Source organism: Xiphophorus couchianus, chromosome 9, assembly GCF_001444195.1.
Source record: "Xiphophorus couchianus chromosome 9, X_couchianus-1.0, whole genome shotgun sequence".
NCBI lineage: Eukaryota > Metazoa > Chordata > Actinopteri > Cyprinodontiformes > Poeciliidae > Xiphophorus > Xiphophorus couchianus.
The window spans coordinates 31,726,950-31,753,839 of NC_040236.1; the positions used below are offsets into that span (position 1 = coordinate 31,726,950).

At 37.0% G+C, this 26,890-nt stretch overlaps 1 protein-coding gene and 1 long non-coding RNA gene across 5 annotated transcripts in view; one reads left to right on the top strand and one right to left on the bottom strand.

The window, feature by feature from the left end:
• The window catches only part of LOC114151023 (uncharacterized), a 30,954-nt gene extending 10,259 nt beyond the window's left edge, over positions 1-20,695 (top strand). Inside the window, exons 2-4 of the long non-coding RNA XR_003596867.1 lie at positions 12,283-12,362; positions 20,255-20,437; positions 20,557-20,695. This is a non-coding gene — a long non-coding RNA (uncharacterized LOC114151023). The remainder of the gene's footprint in view (positions 1-12,282; positions 12,363-20,254; positions 20,438-20,556) is intronic.
• Positions 1-26,732, bottom strand: tm4sf18 (transmembrane 4 L six family member 18). Of its 4 annotated transcripts, none has more exons than XM_028027901.1 (12): positions 26,402-26,725; positions 20,529-20,682; positions 20,295-20,448; positions 19,585-19,791; positions 16,584-16,736; positions 16,412-16,502; positions 14,950-15,121; positions 13,177-13,333; positions 12,562-12,732; positions 12,260-12,344; positions 11,130-11,225; positions 6,871-7,048 (listed from the first exon to the last, which is right to left on the bottom strand). In XM_028027901.1, the coding sequence occupies exons 1-12, from the start codon at positions 26,499-26,501 to the stop codon at positions 6,996-6,998; spliced, it is 1,593 nt and encodes a 530-aa protein (XP_027883702.1). In that variant the 5' UTR covers positions 26,502-26,725; the 3' UTR covers positions 6,871-6,995. The 4 variants fall into 4 exon arrangements, 3 of the variants coding, with proteins under 3 accessions (XP_027883703.1, XP_027883702.1, XP_027883701.1); XM_028027900.1 differs by lacking the exon at positions 6,871-7,048 and adding an exon at positions 7,055-10,011 and having other exon boundaries at positions 26,402-26,712; XR_003596865.1 differs by lacking the exons at positions 6,871-7,048; positions 12,260-12,344 and adding an exon at positions 9,876-10,011 and having other exon boundaries at positions 26,402-26,732.
• Between the last annotated feature and the right edge of the window lie 158 nt (positions 26,733-26,890).

The following is a 26,890-nucleotide window of genomic DNA, read 5'->3' on the forward strand; positions in this document are numbered from 1 at the left end:
TTAATCTCAAAATTTCTGAGCCTTTGGGTGGAAATTGACACTTTTTTTCTCTATCTACAGTACAATGGCCCTAATATGCCGTTGTTCTTTATTATTTAATTTTGAGAAGCACATATGGAGACACAGCAATTTATTAAAATTTTAACAGTTTGTTAATGGGTTTTACGAATGCATTCTGGTACAGCTGGCTCTTTGAGAACATTCATGATCTTGATAAGGCCCAAAATGAAAATGAGTTTGACATCCCTGCTTTAGCCCATCAGCATGAAACTGCTTACTTGTGTCTATATCACAGTTGTTGCTGTAATGTACTGTTGTTTCTGTGATACGCCCAGCGTCCATGCAGATGTGCCTCTCTAAGCATTGAGACTGTATTCCTGCTTGTAGCAGCAGGGCCGACAGATGGCGTTCACTAAACCGTTTCCAAGCTGTAAAAGGCAGATAATGAACTCCAGCACTGCGAGGCCCAGTAACACGCACAGCAGAGTGATGTTCCATTCTACGATGTTGATGGGCTGGAGGCACCGCGGCCAGATTTCAGGCTGCAACAGATACCTGGGAAGCACAGAAGAGAGGAAGTGACAATCAAAGAAAAAACTATTGGTTCTAAGAGCTGGTTTTGTCTTTTAGGACACTAAAAAAACAAGAAATTTTACTAAGTGGTTTTTGGTCTAGTTTCTAAAGCAAATAGTTCACTTTCAAGAAGAGAAAACTAACTTACAAGTAGCCTTTCAGCAAGATATAGGAGCTAGCTTTAAGTAAATAATTTCTTAAAATTGGTGAAAAAGTACTAGTTCCACTGGACCGTTACCTAGCAACACCAGCCAAGCCCAGGCTGTCACCTAGCAACCTGGTTCTAGTTACAATGGAAGAGTATTTCACTTGTAATGAAATAATATAATATACATATGAAATAATATACATGGGAAAATGTCTTCATGTAAGTGAAAAAGTACTAGTTGTGTGGAAAATATGCAAAACATTTTTTGGTTTAATTACTGCTTTGAATATGTTGTTCTTTCAGCAAATAGCTTTTATTTAGTTTGTTTACTCCAGTTAACAATTACTAAGTTAGTTGACAATTATTTGAATAATCAATTAGACAGATTAATCGTTTCAGACCTGATCTAGAGGAAACCACCAAACATTTTTTTGAAATGTTCTACTGGAGAGAACTTTGTAGACGGTGTGCGTCCCGTTTCATCTGACATAAAACTACAGCAGCATTTTTAAAAAGAAAAGTCTTAAGATATGAAAGTCCCGCAACAACAATAATCTTCTTGATGTAAAATGTTTTGGGTTTTTTTTAAATTGTTATTGCTGGGTGTCCTTACCTGCCGCGCTGGTCTGCGAAGGGGTACGACCACCCATAGGAGGTGAAGCAGTGGGGGCCCTGAACCAAAGCCAGGCCTGAAATGACGAAGCAGTAACCAGAGCCCAGGAGGCCGACGATGGCCGCCAGAACCGAGCCGCACATCTGTGAAGGCACAGCGGCACACGGGCAGCGTTTTAAAAACAACAGACTAATGTTTACACTGCAAAAACACAAAATCCTGAAAAGTATTTTGGTCTAGTTTCTACTGCGAAGTGCTAGTGCTAGTACACTTGAAAAAAGAAATATATTTTCACTAGAAACTAGACTAAAAAATACTTTTGTGTTTTGCAGTGTGTATTTGGTTAGGAGTGTATGCTGCAGCAAATACATTTTGACCGTTTCACTTCATCCTTGCCGAGTTGGAAAAAACGGCACAGCTGCTACACACACACGTATAGACGCAGCTGTGCATGAATGGCATTCAAGCTCACTTTGGTGTGTGTTTCTTAACAATGGGAGCCTTGTTCAGTAATCATGGGAGACTCAGCATTAGCACTTCAGCTCTATCTGATAGAAATTTAGTTTTAGCTTGGTTATTACTACCTAGTGCAGTGGTGCCCAAAGTCAGTCCTGGAGGACCAGGATCCTGCATGTTTTAATTTTCTCAATGGTTTAACGCACCTGAATCAAATGATGGCTCATTACAGGCCTAAGAAGAACATTGACATGCTGAAAAGGTCGTTACCGCCACCAGGAAGAGAACAAAAACATGCAGGATGCCGGCCCTCGAGGACCGACAGTGGACACCTCTGACCGAATGCATTACTCCCAAAGCGGTGACAACAAAATAATAATAAAATTGCATAAACGCCACTATATACTAAATAAAGAAGAAACAGAAATGGATACAAATGTCAAAATGTTTCACTTAGAAACAGAATGAAGTGCTAGCTAAAGTGCTAGTGTTCATTAGCACTTCAGCTCTATCCGATAGGAATCTAGTTTTATCTTGGTTATTGACTATTAATAAACTGGAAAAACTCCAACAAATATATGCTAACTGAAAAAAATCTGAAAGCGATAGCAATGTTGAAATGTTTCGTTCAAACACAGAGCGAAAAGTTAGCTAAAGAGCCAGTTAGCATTAGCACTTTAGCCATATAGGATAGGTTTTATCTTGGTTATTGACTTCTTTAATGCATTACTCTGAAAGGGGTGAAAACAAAAGTATAATAATAGAACTGCAAAAAAGTCCAACTGATATATACAGACTGGAAAAAAAGAAACATGTTTGTTAGCTTGTCAGATAAACTGAATGCTCTAGATGTTTATCAGATCCCATTAACAGTTACTGGTGTAGAATGTTCCCCTCTTGTAAATTTTGAGCACTGGTCCCAGCGTAAAAAGTCTCCTACCATTAAGCTTTCATTCCAGCAGCAGCTGCATTTCCCTAGAGTGATGAAGGCCACAGCTGGAATCAGCATCTGGAAAGACACAGAATTGATTTTTTCTGTTACAGTTTCTGAACAATGACATTTTTCCCCTTTATCTAATTTATTATTCTGTTGCCAGATAATTTAATAATAAAAAAAGAACATTATGAAGTTTCTGCATGTAACTGTAGCTTTAAGTTTTAAATGCAAAACAGGTTAATTTAATTAAAACAGCTATTCACCATTATAAAAATGAATTTAAAAAAGTAATAACTAGTAAAGCTCATATCTGAACAGAGCTTTTTTATTTATTTATTTATTAAACACAAAGTCTTACCAAGTATTTTTGGTTTAGTTTCTAGTGCAAATATCTTAGTGCACTTGAGTTGAAGAAAAACTAACTTAAGCCCAGCTCGTTACCTAGCAACCCCAGCGAAGCCTGGCCTGTTGCCTAGCAACCAGGACACCTAGTCAGCTGGTTTTACCGCTATACGTACTGCGGTAAAACAATGGCTACTGGAAAAGACAAGAGTACTACAAAAGCACACAATCTTATTAAGTATTTTTAGTCTAGTTTCTTATTAAATTTGAATTAAGACAAAACCAATTAACAAGGAACTGGTCAGCAAGAAATAGGAAGTACACATCAGATTATTTTACTTATTTTCCACATTTTAAGTGAAATAATCTGCCACTGTAACTTTTTTTTTCAAAAAATTTATTAAAAAATGTGTGCCCTTTTTTTCTTACATTAGCATGTTTCAATTAAGCAAACTTATTCTTGTAATTCTAATTTGCCCAATTATACGATCAATGAAAACACAGTAACTCCACAATTTGATATTTCACAAATAAATTTGCTAAATGAAAACACAAATTTTTTTAAAAGTTTTTTGACCCACAGTTTTGGAGCTAGTTTTGGCCATATAGTTATAGAAGTCACATGATCAACAACAGGATGTTACTACTGGTGGAAACAACAAAGAAGATGACAGGAAGTGGTTGAAGGATGACGTTTGTTAACAACTTATCGCGTGAACAAACTTATTTACTTATTATTTTTAATTATGTTTCGTATTTAATGGAAACACCGCAATTGCAAAATTGTGATTTTTCGACCCCTGCATAATATAGTCAAAGTTTTGCACTCATTTGTAACGGAAACGCAGTTTGTTCTTTTCTCCCCTGTCTGGGAGGAACAGAGGGTCTCTGATCCTCTTTCCTGTGTTGCTGTCTGTCTCCCAGAGACATTAAATCACCTTCCAACAAAAGGAAAGGATGTTCCAAAATATTTTCCACACCCGCAAAGTGCTCAACAATCAGAATTGAGTTAAAATACACATCCTGCATGTCAACAGAAGAGATTAAAAGGGAGTCTGGCAACAGGGAGGGAAGCGCACGGCGTGTAAAGAGGAGAAAAGGAAAAACGGAGGGAGGATGCACATGGGAGAGGAAGTTGGGGGAGCTGCAGAAGGATGTTCTCAGAGGGATTCACTTTGTTCTTTGACCTACTAACTTTATGTCATTTCCATCCATCTGCTTAAAAATAAGCAGCCAAAAATATTAAACTACTCAGATCTCATAGCTTTCAGATTCCGGAACGTGTGAGCTAATTGATCATTGAAATTTTTTAAAGAGCAAAAATGGCCTGCAGGTTTTTTGATTTGAAGCTTGGAATCTAAAAGAAAATTACGTTATTACCTCTAGCTATATCTCAAAATGTATGTTTACGATCTTTATTCAACTTAAAATGCACAAAAACACAAAATCATATCAAGTATTTTTGGTTAGAATTTATTGAAAATATCTTAGCACACTTGAAACAATACTTTTTATATATATCAATTTAAAGAAATTGTTGACTTAAATCAAGCACTTACATCTTACTGAAAAGTTGCTTGTTATTCCAAGTGTACCAAGATATCTTTACTAAAACCTAGAACAAAAATACTTAGTAAGATTTTGTACATGCTTAGTAAAACTTTGTACAGCACATATCACGGTAAAACAACCAGCTGACCAAATGTGCTGGTTGCTAGGTAACAAGCTAGGCTTTTGCTGGGGTTGCTAGGTAACAGACTGAGCTTTTGCTGGGGTTGCAAGGTAACGGGTTGAGCAAAAGTTAATTTTGCTATTGATAGTTTCACTAGAAGCTAGATCAAAATACTTGGTAAAGTTTTGTGTTTTCGTAGTCTACTTCTTTCTGTTTCCTGTTTATAGTACTGTGTATTTATAGTATTTATGGACCAAAACTGATTTGAGATTCCAGTGTTGAATAGAAAGAAAAGAAAACTCTGAGTTATTAGTATTTTACTTTAAAACCACCAATCAGAGATGATCAATGGGAAATTGGATGATTTCTATTCGTGATCGATTGATTATTGTATATTTTTGATTTTTAGCATAAATAAAAATGGAGTATTTGTAAACCTCTCATGTGTAAATCAAATCGCTCTTGTGGTCCTCCGTCCAGCAGGGGGCGATAAGCAATTTAATTATACCTGAGTTCTGACCAGTTCAGTTCTTTAACTGTCACACTTCATTCATATATTATTTAAATTTTCTTGTGTTATTTCATTTAAATCAACCTGCAACTGGCTTAATTAGCACAGAGCGTCATAATTTAGACTTTATGGAATGGTATTTACAGAAAAATAGTTGAAAAACAAAGTTAATTTTAGCTGTAAGGCACAATCTTTCAGTTGTTGCTGGGTGAAAAAGAACAGCTCCTTTCTGCTCAATTAGAGCAAAACCCCATCAGCTCAGCGGCGTGCAAAGCAGACAGATTAACTGTAGATGTACAAAACACTTCTTTGTTCCCACTGAACAACTGCAAACTCACTCAGACTGAATGGTGTCAAAGGGGAACAATTTATACTTATTTATATTTTTCAGGGCTAAGTCCACTTTAATTCACTAAAAAAAATACATTTAAAGACACAAAATAGCTCTGCCAACGTTACACTGCAAAAACACCAAATATTACCAAGTATTTTTGCTCCAGTTTCTAGTGAAAACATCTTAGTAAAATAAGACAAAACTAACTTACAAGTAACTTTTCAGCAAAAAATAGGAGCTTATTTTACGTAAAACATTTCTTAATACTGATGAATAAATACCAGGTAAAAGTGAAATAATCTGCCAGTTGAACTAAATTAAGGAATTATTTATTTAAAGCAAGATTCTATGACTTGGCAAAAAGTTAACTGTAAGTTTGTTTTGTCTCATTTCAAATCTACTAAGATATTTGGACTAAAACCTAAAGGAAATAGTTGGTAAGATTATGTGTTTTTTCAGTGTAATCTCTAATGAATAAGACAGGAAGGGAGGAAACGCTTTAGCTCACAAGCCATAAATATAAAAAAAAAAACAATTCCTAAAGATACATTCTTTCCTTTAGGTTTTTAAATATGACTATAAAAATATATTTTGAGTAAATATGGAAGAAGATTAATGTTTTATATTGTTTTAGGCTTCCCTATTAATACATTTCTAACAATAATACTTTATTTGTAGAGCAATTTTTTACACAAATGAACATAAACAGCATCCTACAAGACACAAGGTAAAAGTAAAACGAATTTAAATCAACTTGAAATGATTTAAATTTCAAATTGATTTAAATAAACTGGACTGATTTACGTAACAATGAAATAATAAAAATACAAAATGAATTATATTTCTTTTTTTAAGTAGACAAAAAGTAAAAGCAAGAAAAAATACAAATTTAAAAATTATCCTGGGTATTGACATCCAATTTTACATTATTTGTTTGAAAAAAGCAGGTAGAAGATACAAGATTTTATAATTTTCATACTAAAACCTACAAACGTTAAAAACATTTTTATAACAGATAAATTCTTAAATTATTCGCTCATTGAATTGAATTATTTAACATCGTCAATATCATTTTTGGTCCCAGTAAGCTCTTTTTTAAACACTTGTTTTTTAGTCCATCATTAGTTTTAACTAATGATTTAAAAGAATAAAAATTCCTGACTATAAAAGCTCTAACTAGTCTCTTTGTGATAAATGTTTTTACTCACCAGCAGCCCTCCGCCTCCCAGTCCACCAAAGTACCAGATGTAGCTGGCGAGTCGGTCCTGCTGGATGTAGGTGATTTCTCCCATTGGAAACAGCAGCAGCAGGTTGGCCAAAATGCTGCAGAGTGCCAGCGGCAGCAGAGCCAGGCCCAAAGACCGGGCAAAACCCACCGAGCAGCACATCGAAAAACAAAAACACCAAAATCACAACGCGCAGAGGGAGACGGCGGAGGAGCTGGAGTGGCTCTGGAGAGGCACTGGGAAGGAGAGGAGGGGAACAGCTGAAGGGGCAGGAAGCGGGTTGTGTTGGAGTTAAAGGGTGGAGGGGGTTCTGGCATGACAAAGGAGGAAACGCGTTCACGCTGACGAGACCAGAACGAACGGGAAAACAAAAAGTCCAACAAGGATGATGGAGTTTCTCTCAGGCCGTTAGTCAGCAGAGACAAAATCAGACAAAAAAATAACTTGAATCAGAAGAAACAGCTGACATGTGTAATGACGTAAATACAAGACAAAAATTGAGATAAGATTACAAGAATAAAGTCAAAATAATAAAAAATAAAGTAAAAATATTTAAAGAATGAAGTCGTATTATTACAAGAATTAAGTCACAATATTTTGAGAATAAAGATGTAACAGTACTATTTTATTCTTGTATTATTATGACTTTATTATCTTTTATTCTGGTGCGGCAGTTTGCAAAATGTTCTGATATAATACTTAAATTATTCACAGAAAACAGGATTTATGATGGAGTGTTTGGGCTACAAAGGAAGGAAAAAATAAAGTCAAAATAACATGAGGATAAAGTTGTAATAATATGAGAATCAAGTCATAATATTACAAGAATGGTCATACAAAAATAGTCGAAATAATATTATTGTATATAATATTAAGACTATTCTCATAAAACTACGACTTTATCCTCGTAACAGAACTTTTTCTCCCAAATTTTGACTTTATTCTCATATTATTTTGAATTTATTCTCATAATTTTATGACTTTATTCTTATTAGTTCAACTTTATTCTCGTAAAACTACAACTTGGTAATATTAGAACTTTATTGTAGTAATTTTGACTTTATTCTCATAAGTTTATCTTTTTATTTTCTCAGTGTGGCCCTAATACTTTATTGTAATATTTAGATTATATGTATGTGTGTGTGTGCGTGTGAGTGGGTGTGTGTGTGTGTGTGTGCGCAAATACAGTCGTGTTTTCACATCTTGTGGGGACTTTACATTGACTTCCATTCATTTTCTACAGCCTAACTCTAACCATCACATACCTATCCTTTACCATAACTAACCATCACATACCTATCCTTTACCATAACTAACCATCACATACCTAGCCCCAAACCCAAAAACAGCATTTCCCCTCATGAGGATCAAGAAATGTCCCCATAAGGAGCAGCGTCCCCACAACCCCACAATCTAGACAGAAATAGGTCCCCAAGAGGATATAAAAACCTGGTTCTCAGACACGCACACACACACGCACACATGTGTGAATTAAAACAAAAAGAAACAATAAGGTTTAAGGTATTTCTTCCAAACAGGCAGGATGAAGTTTAATGTGTTGAACATCAGTAGCGATAAAAGATGTATATATTTATATTTCTCAAACTCATCATTTAATGTCCATTTAACTGAAGCTGAACATAAGGGACGCCGGAGTAAGAGCCGTTTCAGGCAAATTATGTCGCCTGGATTATGTTGGTGAGTCGTTAGCAGAGTAAACGGATCGTACCAGGTTGGGTTTGGATCTGTAAGGAGATTACCGTGGTAACAAAGTCCAACATGGGGGAGATTTTATGCTCAAGTAGAGACTGTGTGAAACAATCCAGCGCCAACAGGGAAATTACATAATAAATGAAGATTATTTAGATGTTTACATACATGGGGTGCTTTTTCTCTCTTTTTGTCACCTACAGTAAGTAAATCTGATTCACTTTGGTTATTTAATCAAATTCTACTTTACAAAATATCTGCCTGCTTCGTGCCGGTTGTTGGGTCAACTAATGAGGGAGTATTAGTCACTTTTAACTCAAGTGCACCTTATTGCGAGCTGCATAAAGTTCAGATAAAGATTCAGATGGCAAAAGAAGATTTAAACAAGTGTACACTTTAGTTTATTTGGCATTTCTAAACAAGTTTAACATAAGTTTCAATAGAAGAAGAAGAATAATTCACTGACAAATAATCTTAGATGTAGATTTTAAAACTCAAGCAACCAATGGTGCTTTCTCCCAAAAAAGGTATCAGAATGGGCCAATAAAAAAAATAAACATTCTTCACAAATTCCAAAGGAAACATATAATTTCTTTTTCTTTTTTATATATATATTTTTTATTGGCCTCCCCTATATATTTTTATCTATTAATTTCCAATTTTAATAAAATTTCTAATTGTATAATTTGAAGTTTGCAAAATTTTATAAATGTATCTATTAATTGTGTTTTACATTTATCTCCTGATTGAAGAAGATGACTATGTAAGACTTTCTATGACCTGAACATGATTCTCTGGGTGGCCAACATTTTTCTACAGGGTACCATGGCACCCATTTGCCCCCTATGGGGTAGCCACTGCAAACAGAAAAATATGTAATTTAGATCCTTGTAAAAAATCCTTAAAAAATAAACTGACAATCACAAGGACTTGTGTACAGAGTATGAAAAAGCACTTTCATATTATTATTTATTATTTTATTTCTTGATTGAGTCCAACAATTTGTGGCATCAGTGGTTCAATCACCAGGTTTTCTTTCATAGAAATATTGAGAATATCCCTTGGTTACTCTGCAGATCTGCTTCTGCTGATTGCATCCAGTAATTGTGAGGTACTTTGAACCTCATCCAGGTGCCATGTGACGTCTGATACAAACCCAGCTGTTTGTCAAATATTAACCAGCATTAAAATCATTTAGTTGAATCATAAAACCAAAGTAAACAGAATAAAAATAGGAGTGCTATTAAAAAAAGAGGGAATTAAACCAGAATTATCATGAAAAACACATTTTGTTTGTATTAATTAGCAGTGAAATGATTCTGAATATTCTGGTCTTTCTGATATTAGTATCCCTGAGCACATCCATCTGCTCTGGGGTCTGATCCTGCCCACAGCACCCTGGGTGGAGAACCGGTTTGAGGGATGGAGTGACTCCACCAATCACCCACAGTGATTATCTGTCCACGCCCAAACTGAGCCCTCTGGTGGCCTACGTATGGAAATACAAGGGTGGTTTAAAGACAGGTTTCTCAAACATTATTCACACTTTTCCTGAGTAAAAACTCCAATATCAGGCTTGTTTTTCAACTGCAATTACAAAACTGTAGATATTTGTGTACATTATCTACTATGATTAAAACAATTAATCGTGATTAATCAATGATTGTCAACTAATTTAATAATCGATTAATTGTTAACTGCAGTAAACAAACTCAAAGAAGGCAATTTGCTTAAAGAACAACATAATCACAACAGTAATTAAGCCACAACTGTACAAAAAACATATATATATTTCAATTGAGATGTGAAAAAAACTTTGTTGGTCTATAAATATGTCCAACAAGATACAGTTTTAGCTTCACCCGACTAAATTCTGTAAATAAAACAAATAATAATAAAATCTCCTATTATTTTATTGCATTTTAGGGAATGAAATGGGCATTATAGGATTATCTCATTTTAAAAAGAAAATGAATTAATTGTTTATGTGGATTTTTATGTATTTCTAAAATAATGAACTTTCTAAAATATGTCAATTATTTTACCAAAAGTTATATTTTTTAGTGGTTAAATAAGAAATCTGCAGAATGTGCCAGATTTGCTTATCCGATTAATCGATTAATTGAAAGAATAATCAACTAATTGTCAGAACAGTTTATAGGAAAATTGATGAATACAATAATTGTTAGTTGTAGTAGTTAAAATAAGTTTTTTTATGTTCTATTTTCTGACTTTTTTAGTTATTTAACAGACATAATCTGTTTGCACTTTTCAGGAAAGTGATTTTACTTCTGCGTCTCGTTTAGGAAAGAGAAGAGGAACAAAAACCAACATCCTGCTTGTAAAAGGAACCAAAATGTTTTATGGAAGCTGTGGTTTATTGACATTAACACAGAATGTTATTTCAGCAACAGTAATTTTTTATGGATGTTACTATAAAGTATATCAATAAAACAAGTTATTGTGGCACATTAACTTCCTTTAGCTGCTGGTGGTAAAATGTGGACTATAAGTCAATGGAGAACGGTCCAAACTACGACCAAAAGCATTTCTGACTTTTTAAACGCAGAAAATTAAAACATATTTTGTACATTAAAAATAAAATACCTGTAACAGGCCAGTTGACTCTGTGGCCTCTTCTTTTCAGCTCCTCAGCCACTTCCTGGTCGATCCCTTCCTCCAAATTAACTAACCACTGACCAGCTGCAAGACAGAATCACCAAAAAATTATTTCTCCTTCAAATTATGCAGAATTATCATTTTTATACTTATGATCCCACAATACACGACAGAAAAGAGCTACTTAGCCACTTTAGTATGCAGGAATAAACTTCATATCTATATTGCAAGACAAAAATAAATTATTATGAAGCAAAAAATGTAAAGTTTAAATAAGGTAAGTCAATTCGGATGATTGAAATAAATAAAATAACATTGCTTTGTGTATTGCACTTTTATTTTCCACTGGAAAATTCAGTTATGAAAGATCCAGGATTTATAGATATCGTGTACTGTAACAAAACATTTAAGGCTGAAACGATTAATCGTGGTGAATCAATTATTCAAATGATCAACTAATTTTGTATTTGATTAATTGTTAACTGAAGTATACAAACTCAAAAAAGCATAAGAAAAAAGATTAAGACACGCAGAGTAGAAAAGCTTAAACTGTACAAATATCCTGCATTTAAGATTTTCTTTTTTTTTTAAATGTCTGTAAATATGTCAGAACTTCAAGTGGCAGTTTTAGCTTCACTTGGTTTAAATTCTGTAAAACAAATATATTAAGCACCTTTCGCTATTCAGTTATTAATTGGTTAATGCAGAAAATAATCAACGGATCTGTTTTAAACTGTACTGATGTTAATTCCATCAGAAAGTACTGAGATTTTCACATGTTGATGTTAAAAGTATGTTTTTAGCTGCAGATGCATCGTTTGCTACAAAAGATTAAGTTTTCACTAAAGCAACAAATCTTTATTATTTAAAAAAGGAATTTGGTTATTGCCATTTTTATTAGATTTCCAATATTGTAAATAAGTGTCAGTGGTTTCATGAAAAATCTGCAGAATTTGCTCATTTTTTATTTGATTAATTGATTAATTGTCAGTTGCGGCCCTGAATAAAATAACTAAAAGAGCCAAAACAAATTGTTGGGGATATATGCCATACTGTGGTGTAAATTGTAGTGATGTTTTCATTGTTTGACTTTTTGAAAAATGTTTTAAGGCATATACTTTTGTCATCGTATTCCACAAAGACTCTCGGTGCATCCAAAGCCTGCTGAGGGTTCATCCCAAACTCGACCATGTTCAGCAGGACCTTAACAAAACAGACCAGGTAAATCTACTATTAAGTACCTTTTGCTACATAATTATTAATTGGTTAAACCAAAAATAGTCAATGGATGTATTTCTAAAAAGGTTGAGGTGTAAATCAAAGGAAGGTGCCTATTTCATTTATCCGATTAATCGTCAGAATAATTGACAGATTAATCAATTATAAAATAATCATTAATTACAGCCCTAATTCTGCGTACCTGGATGTGTCCTTGAGGTTGCATAAAGGCCCCCATGACCCCCAAGGCAGCGAGCAGTTGGGGTTTTTCTGAGTCGGTGAGGAGAGCAGGTATTATGGTGTGATACGGCCGCTTCCCTCCAGCAACACAGTTAACGTGGCCGCGCTGCAGGGAAAAGTTGGCACCTCGGTTCTGCAAGACAGGAGAATATGAATTTCAACGCTGCCGTTCAGTCTGATTAGTTAATGCTTAAATAAGGAAACAATATCAGCTATATTAAGTATTTCATACGGCATAAAACACAAGCAAGCCGTTCATCCTGAGGTGGTGTTAATATGCAAAACCGGTTAGAAATTAGAATACCTTGCTCTCTAATTCATTTATGACACATATAGTATATTTAAAAATCATATTATTGTCTGACTGATTTACCCGTTCCAGCTTTATTAATAAGACCAGACTGACTGGTAGTTCTTGGAAAACCAAGTTGATGAGCCACACAAAACAAATATATATGTCCAGAAGACAGAGGGAGTGAGGAGTAAACAACAAACTGGTTGAGAAAGTAAAGTATTTTCAGGGATTTGAAGGTTTTGAACCCTGAAATAAAGAACAGTATCCTCCTCTACAGCAGACCTGTAGCGAGAAGCCGCAGTCCTTAGGGACCAGGCCAGTCCCAAACCCCATGTAGGTGCTGTTGACAAACGAACAAGCGTTCCTCTGACTGTCAATCACACAGAAGTAGACCGTTTCACTTCCTGTCAGCAGACCTGGTTCCACTCGCGCCATCACCCTGCAGATCCACAAAAACTATTTTACAATAAAGAAAGTAAACTGATCAGAGTTAAAACGATTAATCGTATTGATCATGATTAACTGATTAATTGTTAACGGGATCATTCGTTAATTGACAGAAGAACAAGATATTCAGAGCAGTAATTAAGAGCAAACTATACAAATACATATACATTATTATACAAAGTGTGGCAATTTTTTATCTGATTGATCAATTAATCATTGGAATAATTGATTAATCATCAAAACAGTCTATAGAATAATCGATTAATCGTCAGAACAATTGATAAAATAAGCGATTACTAAGGTAATCAATAGTTGCAGCTCTAAACCTGATGTTAAATGAAAACAAAACAAGCAGGATCCACATTTCCAAACTTATGTTGGGGATTTTTCTGTCAGTAAACAAGTTTTAACAGGAAGCCTTTCCTTTCACTTATAATCAACTAATATAGCAGTGCTGTAAACATTATTAATTTCCTGCTTTTCTTGATTTTTTTTACTTACCTTGTTTAATATGAAAATGTAAACATAGAAATTACTGAATGAAAAGGAGGTGAATCATAAATGGGAGCAGGTTTAGTGCTCAACCAAAACATTATTAAAAAGTGTTTGAGGCTCAGTAATGCAACATCGCAGAACTCTTGATTGTTTTTTTATTTATTCAGTCAGTATTCAAATAAATTGTATGTATTTCAAAACACTGCAACAATTTAAACAACTTGACTGAAAATAAGTTTAAGACTTATGTCCTACACATCAGATTAACCTAAATTACCACTTTATAAATCATTACAATACATAAAAACCCAACATATATCACTAAATGTTATTACAAACAACTAGGCCCGTTACGATAACAAATTCTGGTTGACAATAAAATGTCCCAGAAGTTATTGCGATAAACAATAATATTGTTGTTTTTAGACCATTTTCAAGTAATGATAATAATGCAAGAACACATTTTCAAAGATCAATAAACTTTAATTTCTAATGAATATTTAACACTGGAACCAGAAGACATTTTAAATGTCCAAAATAGATCAACAAAACAACAGAAATAATAAATAAAATGAATTATGGAGTCTCTGGAAACAAAACTGTCCTTTAAAAAAAAGGGCAAGTTGAGACCAAACGTATCAGACTCAAGACTTTTGTCTTCCAGTTTTTGAAAAAGAGAGAAAGAAAAACAATAAATTATGTGAATTAAGTTATTAAGTTCATTTTAATGTATCATGTGATTTATTGATTTAATGCTTATTGTGACAAACAATTCAAAACCAAAATGGATTTCAACTCAATTTTAAATTTTTCTCTCTTTTAACCATCAAATCTTCACTTCAGCGTGTTTCTGTGTGCCTCAATTCAGCATAATGGATTATTATGTTTTTACGGTTTTATAGTTGGTCTATTTGTATTACAACTGATAATGATTTAAAGTTCAAAGTACACATTGCTGGTCAGTAAACACACGAGCTATACGAGCCCACACCCTTCGTATGCGAGGGACGAGACAAAGACAGAGGAGCGTTAAGGTCAAGGGAAGTAAAAGTCCACAATCCTATCTAAAGTCAACAAAGAACAACTGGTACATCATGGCACCAACACACACACCTGTCCATGCTGATGTGCCGCGCCCGCTGCTGGCTGTAGCTTTTCGCCAGTAAGCTTTCCGTAGGGACGGGTACCTGGGCGGCGTCGCCAAGGTAACGGAAGGCATCCGTTTGTGCCAAACGCACGGCCTCCACGAACACATGGATGTAGTCTGAGCTGTTGTGGCCTCCAGCTGAAAGGAAACGCAACGAGACGCATCAACAAAATGTTTTACTTTCAATTAAAGAGCAAACAATTTCAGAGTTTTATTTATATTCTCTGAAACTTTTGAAAAGTGACATTTCCGTAGGGTTTTACGGCAATATCCAATCTAGTTGGGGTTTTTTTTTTATCAATATTGGGATCAATACAGATATTAATATTGGATCAGTACATCTCTAATTTTATCTATTTATCAAATTTTTGGTTTTTGAAGATTTTATTTCTGGAAAATCTGGATTTTTTTTCACCAATGCCCATCTTCAGATTCCCATCATTCAGAGAGATGCAAAGCTGAGGCGGCCATCTTGTTTCACAATCATAATTTACAGCTTCTTTTCATTTGAACTCTGAATTCATGCCAACTGCACAATTAAATATTAGAGTAAGAGTTTCTTTCAATTATGAGAATAAAGTCATGTTTTAACAACAATACAGTCAAAAATAATAAAAGAATAAAGTTGTTGGGGTTTTTTTTAAACTGAATATAGTCGTAATATCTGGAGAGTAAAGTAGTAACTCCAACACAAACAAATATGAAAAATTAGGAATATCGAGCATCTTGTAAAGTTATACTTTGGTGATGGTTTTACAAGTAAGGAAATATTTGATCTTTTAACATCAACATCAAATTACCAGAAGCAGGACTATTAAATGATCTAACGAGTATTTTAAAGAAAGAACTAAAAAAAAACTATTTTCTCATTAAAGCAACTCTTTTTTTTTTGTTTTAGGGCGTTTTTCTGGTAAAATTGCATCTTTTTGCTGCTAATATTGTCTTCGTAATTATTCAAACATTCTCACAACCCGCCGCTATTATGCCTTGTACAACTCACAGAAGGGATGATTGAAATAAAGCCACGTTGGGAAAACTTTTTCTGTCATTTCTGTAATTCCGTTTCTAAAAAAAGAAAGCGAGGGAAATACATAAATTATCAGATTTGGTATTAAAAAATGCAGATATTTTATCACTCAACCCCACTCTATTATACCTTCTAAAGGTAAACCTCAAATTTGTGATGTCACAAATTTGCATTTATGCCATCATTACAGATTAAAATGTTGATTAATGTTTCTTTTACAAAGTTTTAAAAGCAGCTATAAAAAGGTGGGTTTTAGTCTAGAGTTAAAGGAACTTAGTATTTCGCCTGTTTTGTAGTTTTCTGGAAGTTTGTTCCAGATTTGCGGCGCATAGAAGCTGAATGCTGCTTCTCCATGTTTGGTTCTGGGGATCAAAACTGAGTTCTGAGTTCCTGCCCTGTACCTTTGAGCTGAGGAAAGTTCTCCAGGATGTTGAGGAGCAGCAGAGCGACCAAGCCCTGACCGTTGGGAGGAAGCTCCCACAGACGCACGCCCTGAACACAAAACAAACCCGGTCACTCGCCGCTGACCGGGGAGCGAAGGCACAGGCATGATAAGCGACTCAGGTTGCCGACCTTGTATTCTGTGCTAATGGGGCTGACGACCTCGCTGTCGTGGCTGCTGAGGTCCTCCAGGGTCATGACCCCTCCGTTCTGGTTGATGACATCAACAATAGCTTGAGCCACTCGGCCCTGGTAGAAACCCGGTTTGCCTTGCTCACCGAGCTCCTGGGAAAAGTTACATTTATGTTATAGTTGGTGCACCACTACGATATTCACTTGGCCTATAGAGGCTTCATTATTTTGTTCCTAAACAAAACATGTTCATTACATTTCATTACACAAAATCATTCTTAGATAAAAAAAAATGTTTGAGTATTTAGAGCTCCTTTCAGAATGAGTTGTTTTAGGGCGTCTTGTCGCTTTAAATCCAAATAAACTGATGATGGCCACGCCCCCCAACTCAAAGTTTACTCTTGGACATGAACATGCAACAGATGGGCAATTATACAACCATATGTCTTTGAAAAGCAGAAGTGGAGCTTCCTGCACAACCAACAAGAATGCAGCGACTGGTTTCTGAATAGTAAGTCAACAACAAAACACTTCTATCTAGCAGCCATTGTACAGCGCATACAGCGGTAAAACCAGCTGAACAAATGTGCTGGAGCTCTGCTGGGGTTGCTAGGTTACAGGCAGTGTCTGCTGATTCGTGATGTTACATTTCAGACGTTTTTGAAACGGCTCATTTTCCAGACAACAAAAAACATGAAGTTTAATGCTAGTTCAATCGAACTCTGATCTGGATCAAAAAAGCAAATTCTGGTGCTCCTACAAACCAAGGTCTCGGTTCGGTTGAAGTAAACGCCAAGCTGATGCAAAAGCAGGAAGCCTTTGGACCAGCACACTGCATTCTGGGTAAATATAACCACGACAAATGTGCTAAGCTAGCTCTAGCAGGAGAAATGGCTCCTTGTTTTTCACCAAGTACTGAAGAGAAATCCTACCACCAATAAAATCTGACTCCATGTTTGTTTACATTTTGTGAAGAAGGAAATTGCGCTTAGCGTCTTCTTCAGAGATTTTCGTGCCGATTCCGTCAGTGGTTCTTTGTTTCTATTTTGGTCCCCCATCGAACCGACTCCGGTGACTAAACACTGTTAAATCGTCAGAGTGAAGTCATGCTTCTGTCTGGCTTTGTAAATTTTCATCAATGGGGTGAATCAAAGTGTGAGTGAGCAAGGAAATGACGCAGTTGGCTTCCTCATGGAGTGACTGCCGCCATCACTGAGGGTGAGGTCATTTTCATTGTTTCTTCTGCCTCTGCAACGTGACGTTCTGTTTGTGTTACGGGTGTATGGAGAGTTTTATGGCGTTACATAATGCAGATTTTTAGGACGCCATTGAAATCAGGAATTCCTCCTTCAGTGGTGATAACGCACGCTCACATTCACTCACAGTGACCTCAGCTTTACCTCTATTGAAGTGTTGATGACAGAAAAAAATGCCGGGAGGTTTATAAATACTGCAATACATAACAAAAAAGCTCACAATAAAAGTTACAAGTCTGAATACGGGAAGGGAAAGTTAAGTTTTAGAAAGAAAAAGTGAGAAAAATCACAGTTTTATTTATATTAAGGACATATTAAGTCCCCTTCAGTCAGCATTCTGCCTAAATATGCTTTTATTAAACTGTTTGCAGATTGTTTAAAGCAGTGTTGTCCAAAGTGCGGCCCGTGGGCCATTTGCAGCCCATGGATTGATTCTGTGTAGCCCGCAGATGGAAATTATTTTTATTTAAAGCAAAATTATCACCAACCAATTAAAATCTTCTTTCAAGGAAAAATATTACATACAACACAAAGTATTTGTCTTTTAACAACCAGACTTTGTGCTTTCTCTTTGATTCCATAGTTAATAAGTACACATTTATCAACTGACTTTTACTTCTTAAAATCTTTGAATTAATCAAACTTGACTTAATATGGTAAGGATTTTTTAAGAAAGAATTTCCCAAATCATTGCTGGGAATAATAACAAGCAAAATAATTTTCAAAATAAATGACCTTCTTTTAAGTTTTATATCAACGATGACATAAACTTTCATTTTCTACAAAAAACTGGACTTTTTTTGTTTAATTTAAAAGTTGGATGCTTAGTTTATTGTTGAGCAATAAAAAATACTATTTTTGTTTTGTGGTTTTAGTGCTTTTGAAAAAATTTTTTTTGGCTTGACAAGTTTGGACACAAATGTTTTTAAAAAATGACTACATTGTTAATAAAATATATATAGTATATATTAATATTCCTGGGGTCTAATTGATAGAATACAAAAATATTCCTACAAAATATTTTTAACATAATATGCACAAAATTGGCCAGACATTACATTAATTAATATAGGTGTAATAAAAAATATGCTCTTTTTAAAAAGGAGTTTCCATTCATATTTTTTTTGCCAGAGTCTCTGGCAAAATAATGATGTGAAAAGATTATTATATCTAATTTTAAGAAGTACTCATAATTATTAATATTTTAAAGTTAGTTAAATGAGTTTAATCAATACATTTTGTCACAACCGGCCCTTTAAGGACATTTATAATTATGGCCCAAAATGAAAATGAGTTTGACCTCCTTGCTGTAGACCACTGCTGTCCAAACTTTATAATAACTGGAAAATTTAAACTACACGTAGGACACATTTTCATTCAATTAAATTGAAAATCCAAAAAATTGTTTATTGTGAATTTTGTTTTTAGTTTTACCTGATAAGCAGTAAACTATATTTTTTAAAGAAGATTTTTTTATTAAAAGGAAACAGACAATTTCCAAATTCTCTATTTTTTGACTTGTGATCAGGGGCCCAACAAAATCATTTTAAGGGCAATAAATGGCTCCTGGGCCACACTTTGGACACCCTTTTATTTAAATTACCAGTGTTTTTTTCCTTTTTAACTATTTTTTAATAATAAATGCAAATATCAGCTTAAATCTTTCTACAAAAAGATGTACAGATGTTATAAAACAAAACATAAAACAGTCAAAATGTTTGTTTTTATTAACGTCAGGGATTTACCTTTATGGTCTGAGCCATTGCAGTGTTTTTAAACACTTCTCCGTGTTTGGGTGGATGGCCGCCGATCAGCAGGTCCGCCCCCAGTTCCTTCCCCGACTCGCCCAAAGCCGCCGCCCACTTTTCCCAGTGGTGCGCCGTTACCCCGGCAACCGGAAAGCCCTCTTCTGCCAGGGTCGCCGCTCCGCTCAAAACCTCCCGCAAAGACAGCTGGGGAAACAGGAAGAGGAAGCATTTTACAGGAAGCAGTGTGGAGCAGGAACACAAAGTGACTGTGGTAAACCTCTCTGCAGCGGCTGGCATCAGTAACAGACAGAGTTTTTATTTTATACCAGTTATATGTTGAAAACATCCATGTGTTGCACTGCATCAGTATTAAATTATTTGAATATAATCAGTTGTGTTTAATTTTAGATAAAGATGCACCTTAAATTAATTTTGCTTCTTTTTTGTGTGAAATAAACTGTCTTGGCCTGATGCAACCTTTTTATGAATGTACTCATAAATTCAAGGATCATCAAAAACTCTAAATTTAAACTTTATTTTTACTTCAATTCACAAACAAGATGGATTTTCTCCTCTATTTGTTTTTATGATCTGTTTGTGTCAGAATTGTCATTTTTAAAGAGGTTATGTCCTTTAAATTCCTGCTAAATTTGGTTTTATTTACCAGATTATTGCAGAAAACATGACGACCAGAGAAGCAGACGAACCTTTTGGCTTCCAAACAACTGGACTGTGTCGCACCAGAGAGCAGGAGCTCCAGGGACAGTCACATTTAAAGCATCAAACGCCGAAGGAGGAGCTTCTGCTGAGTAGCTGAGTCCTTCCAGAAAGTCCAGGGTCAAAGTTCGAGGTGAACGACCACTGAGGAGAAACATGAATGGAGCTTAGATAATTTCTCAACATCATCCGGGTGAGAAGAAACCCAACAGAGGAGTCTCAACCTGCCATTAATCCCTCGGATTTCTCCAGTTTTTCCATCGTAGAACAAGCAGAAGGCATCGCCGCCGAGTCCAGTGCTGCACGGCTCCGTTACCGCCAGAGCCGCTGCCATGGCAACAGCCGCATCTGCAGCATTCCCGCCACGCTTCAGGACATCTGGACTCAAAAGCAGACCCAGGACAGTAAATGGTTTATGGCATTCCTGCAGCTCTTTGTCAAAACATACTCCTTAAATAATAGTAAATAATACCTTAATATTATTGAAAAGTACTAGTTCCATTACCACAACATGGGAAAAATGTCTTGTTAAGTGGAACTAGTAGTTTTTTATGAGGGGCCGTTTAGGACAAAATTTACGTTTTGTCTCTCACACACTACCAAAAGGTCTCGCATACTCCAAAAAAATAGCCACGCACACTCCAAAAAATTACGTTTTGTCTCTCACACACTACCAAAAAGTCTCGCATACTCCAAAAAAATAGCCACGCACACTCCAAAAAATTACGTTTTGTCTCTCACACACTACCAAAAACTCTCGCATACTCCAAAAAAATAGCCACGCACACTCCAAAAAATTACGTTTTGTCTCTCACACACTACCAAAAAGTCTCGCATACTCCAAAAAAGTAGCCACGCACACTCCAAAAAATTACGTTTTGTCTCTCACACACTACCAAAAAGTCTCGCATACTCCAAAAAAGTAGCCACGCACACTCCAAAAAATTACGTTTTGTCTCTCACACACTACCAAAAACTCTCGCATACTCCAAAAAATTACGTTTTGTCTCTCACACACTACCAAAAACTCTCGCATACTCATAAAAAATAGCCACGCACACTCAAAAATTACTCAGGCACATTCAAAAAATACTCAAATTGCGTATACACACACTACTAAAATGTCACACACACATTCACAAACGTTAACTTTCTCGCTCACATACACTACTACCAGCTCGCTCACATACACTACTACCAGCTCGCGCACATACACTACTACCAGCTCGCGCACATACACTACTACCAGCTCGCGCACATACACACAAACGTTAACTTTCTCGCTCACATACACTGCTAACAGCTCGCTCACATACACTACTACCAGCTCGCTCACATACACTACTACCAGCCCGCTCACATACACTACTACCAGCTCGCGCACATACACTACTACCAGCTCGCTCACATACACTACTACCAGCTCGCGCACATACACTGCTAACAGCTCGCGCACATACACTACTACCAGCTCGCGCACATACACTGCTAACAGCTCGCTCACATGCACTGCTAACAGCTCGCGCACATACACTACTACCAGCTCGCGCACATACACTGCTAACAGCTCGCGCACATACACTGCTAACAGCTCGCGCACATACACTGCTAACAGCTCGCGCACATACACTACTACCAGCTCGCGCACATACACTGCTAACAGCTCGCTCACATACACTGCTAACAGCTCGCGCACATACACTGCTAACAGCTCGCACACACACAGACGTTTATCTCTCACATACACAAGACTAAAGTTGAACACACACACAGTACTAAGACTCTTTTTGAATGTGTGAGAGTTGTCACGGAAGAGGCGGGGCATAATTTTTGGATCAAACTGCGCATGCGTAGATCCTAAACTATAAGTTTCGATTGTTGACTCACTGAATCTGATTGATTGATTAAAAATAGCAAAATTGCTATTTATTTACTCTAATTGTTTAAAATGGCAGCTGCCTGACCAATTCTCTCTCGTTTCGAATTAGAGTTAGCCATGTTCGGTATAGCAAACTCTTTCTTCTTCGGCACTAGTTGGCGCCGGTTAATAATTCCTGTAATACTGGCACCCAGTGGACAGATTGTACTACAGCAATTTTGCTATTTTTAATCAATCAATCAGATTCATTTATTTCTATAGCACATTTAATCTACAAGAAAGTTAAACGTTCTATATATATTTAAAAGCACAAATATACTAAGTAATAGAACATACAGTGAGTCAACAATCGAAACTTATAGTTTAGGATCTACGCATGCGCAGTTTGATCCAAAAATTATGCCCCGCCTCTTCCGTGACAACTCTCACACATTCATAAAGAGTCTCGCTCTCACACATACATAAAACGAGTCTTAGTACTGTGTGTGTGTTCAACTTTAGTCTTGTGTATGTGAGAGATAAACGTCTGTGTGTGCGCGAGTTGGTAGTAGTGTGTGTGCGCGAGCTGTTAGCAGTGTATGTGTGCGAGCTGTTAGCAGTGTATGTGCGCGAGCTGTTAGCAGTGTATGTGAGCGAGCTGGTAGTAGTGTATGTGCGCGAGCTGTTAGCAGTGTATGTGAGCGAGCTGGTAGTAGTGTATGTGCGCGAGCTGGTAGTAGTGTATGTGCGCGAGCTGTTAGCAGTGTATGTGCGCGAGCTGGTAGCAGTGTATGTGTGCGAGCTGTTAGCAGTGTATGTGCGCGAGCTGGTAGTAGTGTATGTGCGCGAGCTGTTAGCAGTGTATGTGCGCGAGCTGGTAGCAGTGTATGTGTGCGAGCTGTTAGCAGTGTATGTGCGCGAGCTGTTAGCAGTGTATGTGCGCGAGCTGTTAGCAGTGTATGTGAGCGAGCTGGTAGCAGTGTATGTGAGCGAGAAAGTTAACGTTTGTGTGTATGTGCGCGAGCTGGTAGTAGTGTATGTGCGCGAGCTGGTAGTAGTGTATGTGCGCGAGCTGGTAGTAGTGTATGTGAGCGAGAAAGTTAACGTTTGTGTGTATGTGCGCGAGCTGGTAGTAGTGTATGTGAGCGAGCTGGTAGTAGTGTATGTGCGCGAGCTGGTAGTAGTGTATGTGAGCGAGAAAGTTAACGTTTGTGTGTATGTGCGCGAGCTGGTAGTAGTGTATGTGCGCGAGCTGGTAGTAGTGTATGTGCGCGAGCTGTTAGCAGTGTATGTGAGCGAGAAAGTTAACGTTTGTGTGTATGTGCGCGAGCTGGTAGTAGTGTATGTGCGCGAGCTGGTAGTAGTGTATGTGCGCGAGCTGGTAGTAGTGTATGTGCGCGAGCTGGTAGTAGTGTATGTGAGCGAGCTGGTAGTAGTGTATGTGAGCGAGAAAGTTAACGTTTGTGTGTATGTGCGCGAGCTGGTAGTAGTGTATGTGCGCGAGCTGGTAGTAGTGTATGTGCGCGAGCTGGTAGTAGTGTATGTGAGCGAGCTGGTAGTAGTGTATGTGCGCGAGCTGGTAGTAGTGTATGTGAGCGAGCTGGTAGTAGTGTATGTGAGCGAGAAAGTTAACGTTTGTGTGTATGTGCGCGAGCTGGTAGTAGTGTATGTGCGCGAGCTGGTAGTAGTGTATGTGCGCGAGCTGTTAGCAGTGTATGTGAGCGAGAAAGTTAACGTTTGTGTGTATGTGCGCGAGCTGGTAGTAGTGTATGTGCGCGAGCTGGTAGTAGTGTATGTGCGCGAGCTGGTAGTAGTGTATGTGCGCGAGCTGGTAGTAGTGTATGTGAGCGAGCTGGTAGTAGTGTATGTGAGCGAGAAAGTTAACGTTTGTGTGTATGTGCGCGAGCTGGTAGTAGTGTATGTGCGCGAGCTGGTAGTAGTGTATGTGCGCGAGCTGGTAGTAGTGTATGTGAGCGAGCTGGTAGTAGTGTATGTGCGCGAGCTGGTAGTAGTGTATGTGAGCGAGCTGGTAGTAGTGTATGTGAGCGAGCTGGTAGTAGTGTATGTGAGCGAGAAAGTTAACGTTTGTGAATGTGTGTGTGACATTTTAGTAGTGTGTGTATACGCAATTTGAGTATTTTTTGAATGTGCGTGAGTAATTTTTGAGTGTGCGTGGCTATTTTTTTTGAGTATGCGAGAGTTTTTGGTAGTGTGTGAGAGACAAAACGTAATTTTTATGAGTATGCGAGAGTTTTTGGTAGTGTGTGAGAGACAAAACGTAATTTTTTGGAGTGTGCGTGGCTACTTTTTTGGAGTATGCGAGACTTTTTGGTAGTGTGTGAGAGACAAAACGTAATTTTTTGGAGTGTGCGTGGCTACTTTTTTGGAGTATGCGAGACTTTTTGGTAGTGTGTGAGAGACAAAACGTAATTTTTTGGAGTGTGCGTGGCTACGTTTTTGGAGTATGCGAGAGTTTTTGGTAGTGTGTGAGAGACAAAACGTAATTTTTTGGAGTGTGCGTGGCTATTTTTTTGGAGTATGCGAGAGTTTTTGGTAGTGTGTGAGAGACAAAACGTAATTTTTTGGAGTGTGCGTGGCTATTTTTTTGGAGTATGCGAGAGTTTTTGGTAGTGTGTGAGAGACAAAACGTAATTTTTTGGAGTGTGCGTGGCTATTTTTTTGGAGTATGCGAGACTTTTTGGTAGTGTGTGAGAGACAAAACGTAATTTTTTGGAGTGTGCGTGGCTATTTTTTTGGAGTATGCGAGAGTTTTTGGTAGTGTGTGAGAGACAAAACGTAATTTTTTGGAGTGTGCGTGGCTATTTTTTTGGAGTATGCGAGACTTTTTGGTAGTGTGTGAGAGACAAAACGTAATTTTTTGGAGTGTGCGTGGCTACTTTTTTGGAGTATGCGAGACTTTTTGGTAGTGTGTGAGAGACAAAACGTAATTTTTTGGAGTGTGCGTGGCTATTTTTTTGGAGTATGCGAGAGTTTTTGGTAGTGTGTGAGAGACAAAACGTAATTTTTTGGAGTGTGCGTGGCTATTTTTTTGGAGTATGCGAGACTTTTTGGTAGTGTGTGAGAGACAAAACGTAATTTTTTGGAGTGTGCGTGGCTATTTTTTTGGAGTATGCGAGAGTTTTTGGTAGTGTGTGAGAGACAAAACGTAATTTTTTGGAGTGTGCGTGGCTATTTTTTTGGAGTATGCGAGACTTTTTGGTAGTGTGTGAGAGACAAAACGTAATTTTTTGGAGTGTGCGTGGCTACTTTTTTGTAGCCACGCACACTCCAAAAAATTACGTTTTGTCTCTCACACACTACCAAAAGGTCTCGCATACTGTATGCGAGACCTTTTGGTAGTGTGTGAGAGACAAAACGTAATTTTTTGGAGTGTGCGTGGCTACTTTTTTGGAGTATGCGAGACTTTTTGGTAGTGTGTGAGAGACAAAACGTAAATTTTGTCCTAAACGGCCCCTCATAGTTTTTCACCAATATTACTGAATTATTTACTTAAAACAAGCTTCTATGTGTTGCTTAAAAGTTACATTTAAGTTAGCTTTGTCTTAATTCAAGTATACAGAGATGTTTGCACAACAAACTAGACGATACATGACAGTTTGTTATGAGACAGATAATCTGTGAAAGGCACCAAAAACAGAAAATCAAATCAGAGCGAGGGGGCGGGTCTTAACATGTCATGTGCTGAATGTGCTAATGACAGAGAAACAGCAGCTAACAGGTGCTAGCAGGTGATTTAACCATCATCGTGATGACCATGCTAACTAGCCTTAGCATTCATAACATGCTATGCTAGCTGCAATTTGGCAGAGATTGACAGCGCTAAGTCCCGCCTCTGTTTGGTTGTTTCTGGGAAACTTCGTTTTTTCACTAATTATCTGTCTCATACCATACTGTCATGACATAGTGACCATTTCTATATGTAAAAAAAAAATTTAAAGTTACATACTGCAGCTTTAAAGTCATATAAATCCCTCTTTGAATTGGCAGCTGAGCTCCTACAGAACCGTCTAAAGTCCAGTTTTCAGCGGTTCGAGCAGTTAATACTTTAATCAGATCTCCCTGCGTGTTTAGTTTATAAAGAAGCCAACTCTGAATACTGTAGTCCTCTTCATATGTTGCATGCATTTCAGATTTTTTTAGTCACGATCAAATTAAAAACGCAGAACAAAAATAAATAAATAAACAAATCAGGTGTCGCCCACCGTCCCACTCACTCACCCAGACCCACGGCTGTGGCCAGCGGCTGACTGGACGCCACGCAGCCGTGCAAGCACAGCACGGGAGACCGGCGAGAGGAGAAAGGCAGGTCGGCTGTCATACCGCGGCAGCTTCCCGCAGAGACCGAGAAAACAGCGCGAAAATGCAGAAAATAAGACAAACCGAAGCGGACTTTCAACTTCTGATCGATTATTCTGTAATTGATTGTGATGGGCTGGGAGAAAAGACGAGCGCAGAACTCATCAGTTGCCTAATATCAAGTTCAATAAATTGACAAGTAACTCAAATCACTAAGACATATTTTTAAAATGTATATTAAATACTTAATATTATTATTTAATATTAATATTTTGGTCCGTCTGATAATATTAAATCATTGATGTTTTGACTTGGTACTCAGTCTTTTTACCAATAGCTTTTTACTCCTACTTCAGTAATTTCTTGGCTGCTTTTTATTTTACTTGAGTAGTTGAAGTAGTTCCTCTTAGT

What these genes read in the sequence shown, in the direction of transcription:
- tm4sf18 (XM_028027900.1), bottom strand. Translation starts at nt 26,501, where the DNA reads ATGACAGCCGACCTGCCTTTCTCCTCTCGCCGGTCTCCCGTGCTGTGC. An exon ending in AGTTGTTTGGAAGCCAAAAG is followed by an intron (nt 19,792 to 20,294) that starts GTTCGTCTGCTT and finishes CTGTTTCCCCAG; the next exon opens with CTGTCTTTGCGGGAGGTTTT. An exon ending in CCATTAGCACAGAATACAAG is followed by an intron (nt 16,503 to 16,583) that starts GTCGGCAACCTG and finishes TTTTGTGTTCAG; the next exon opens with GGCGTGCGTCTGTGGGAGCT.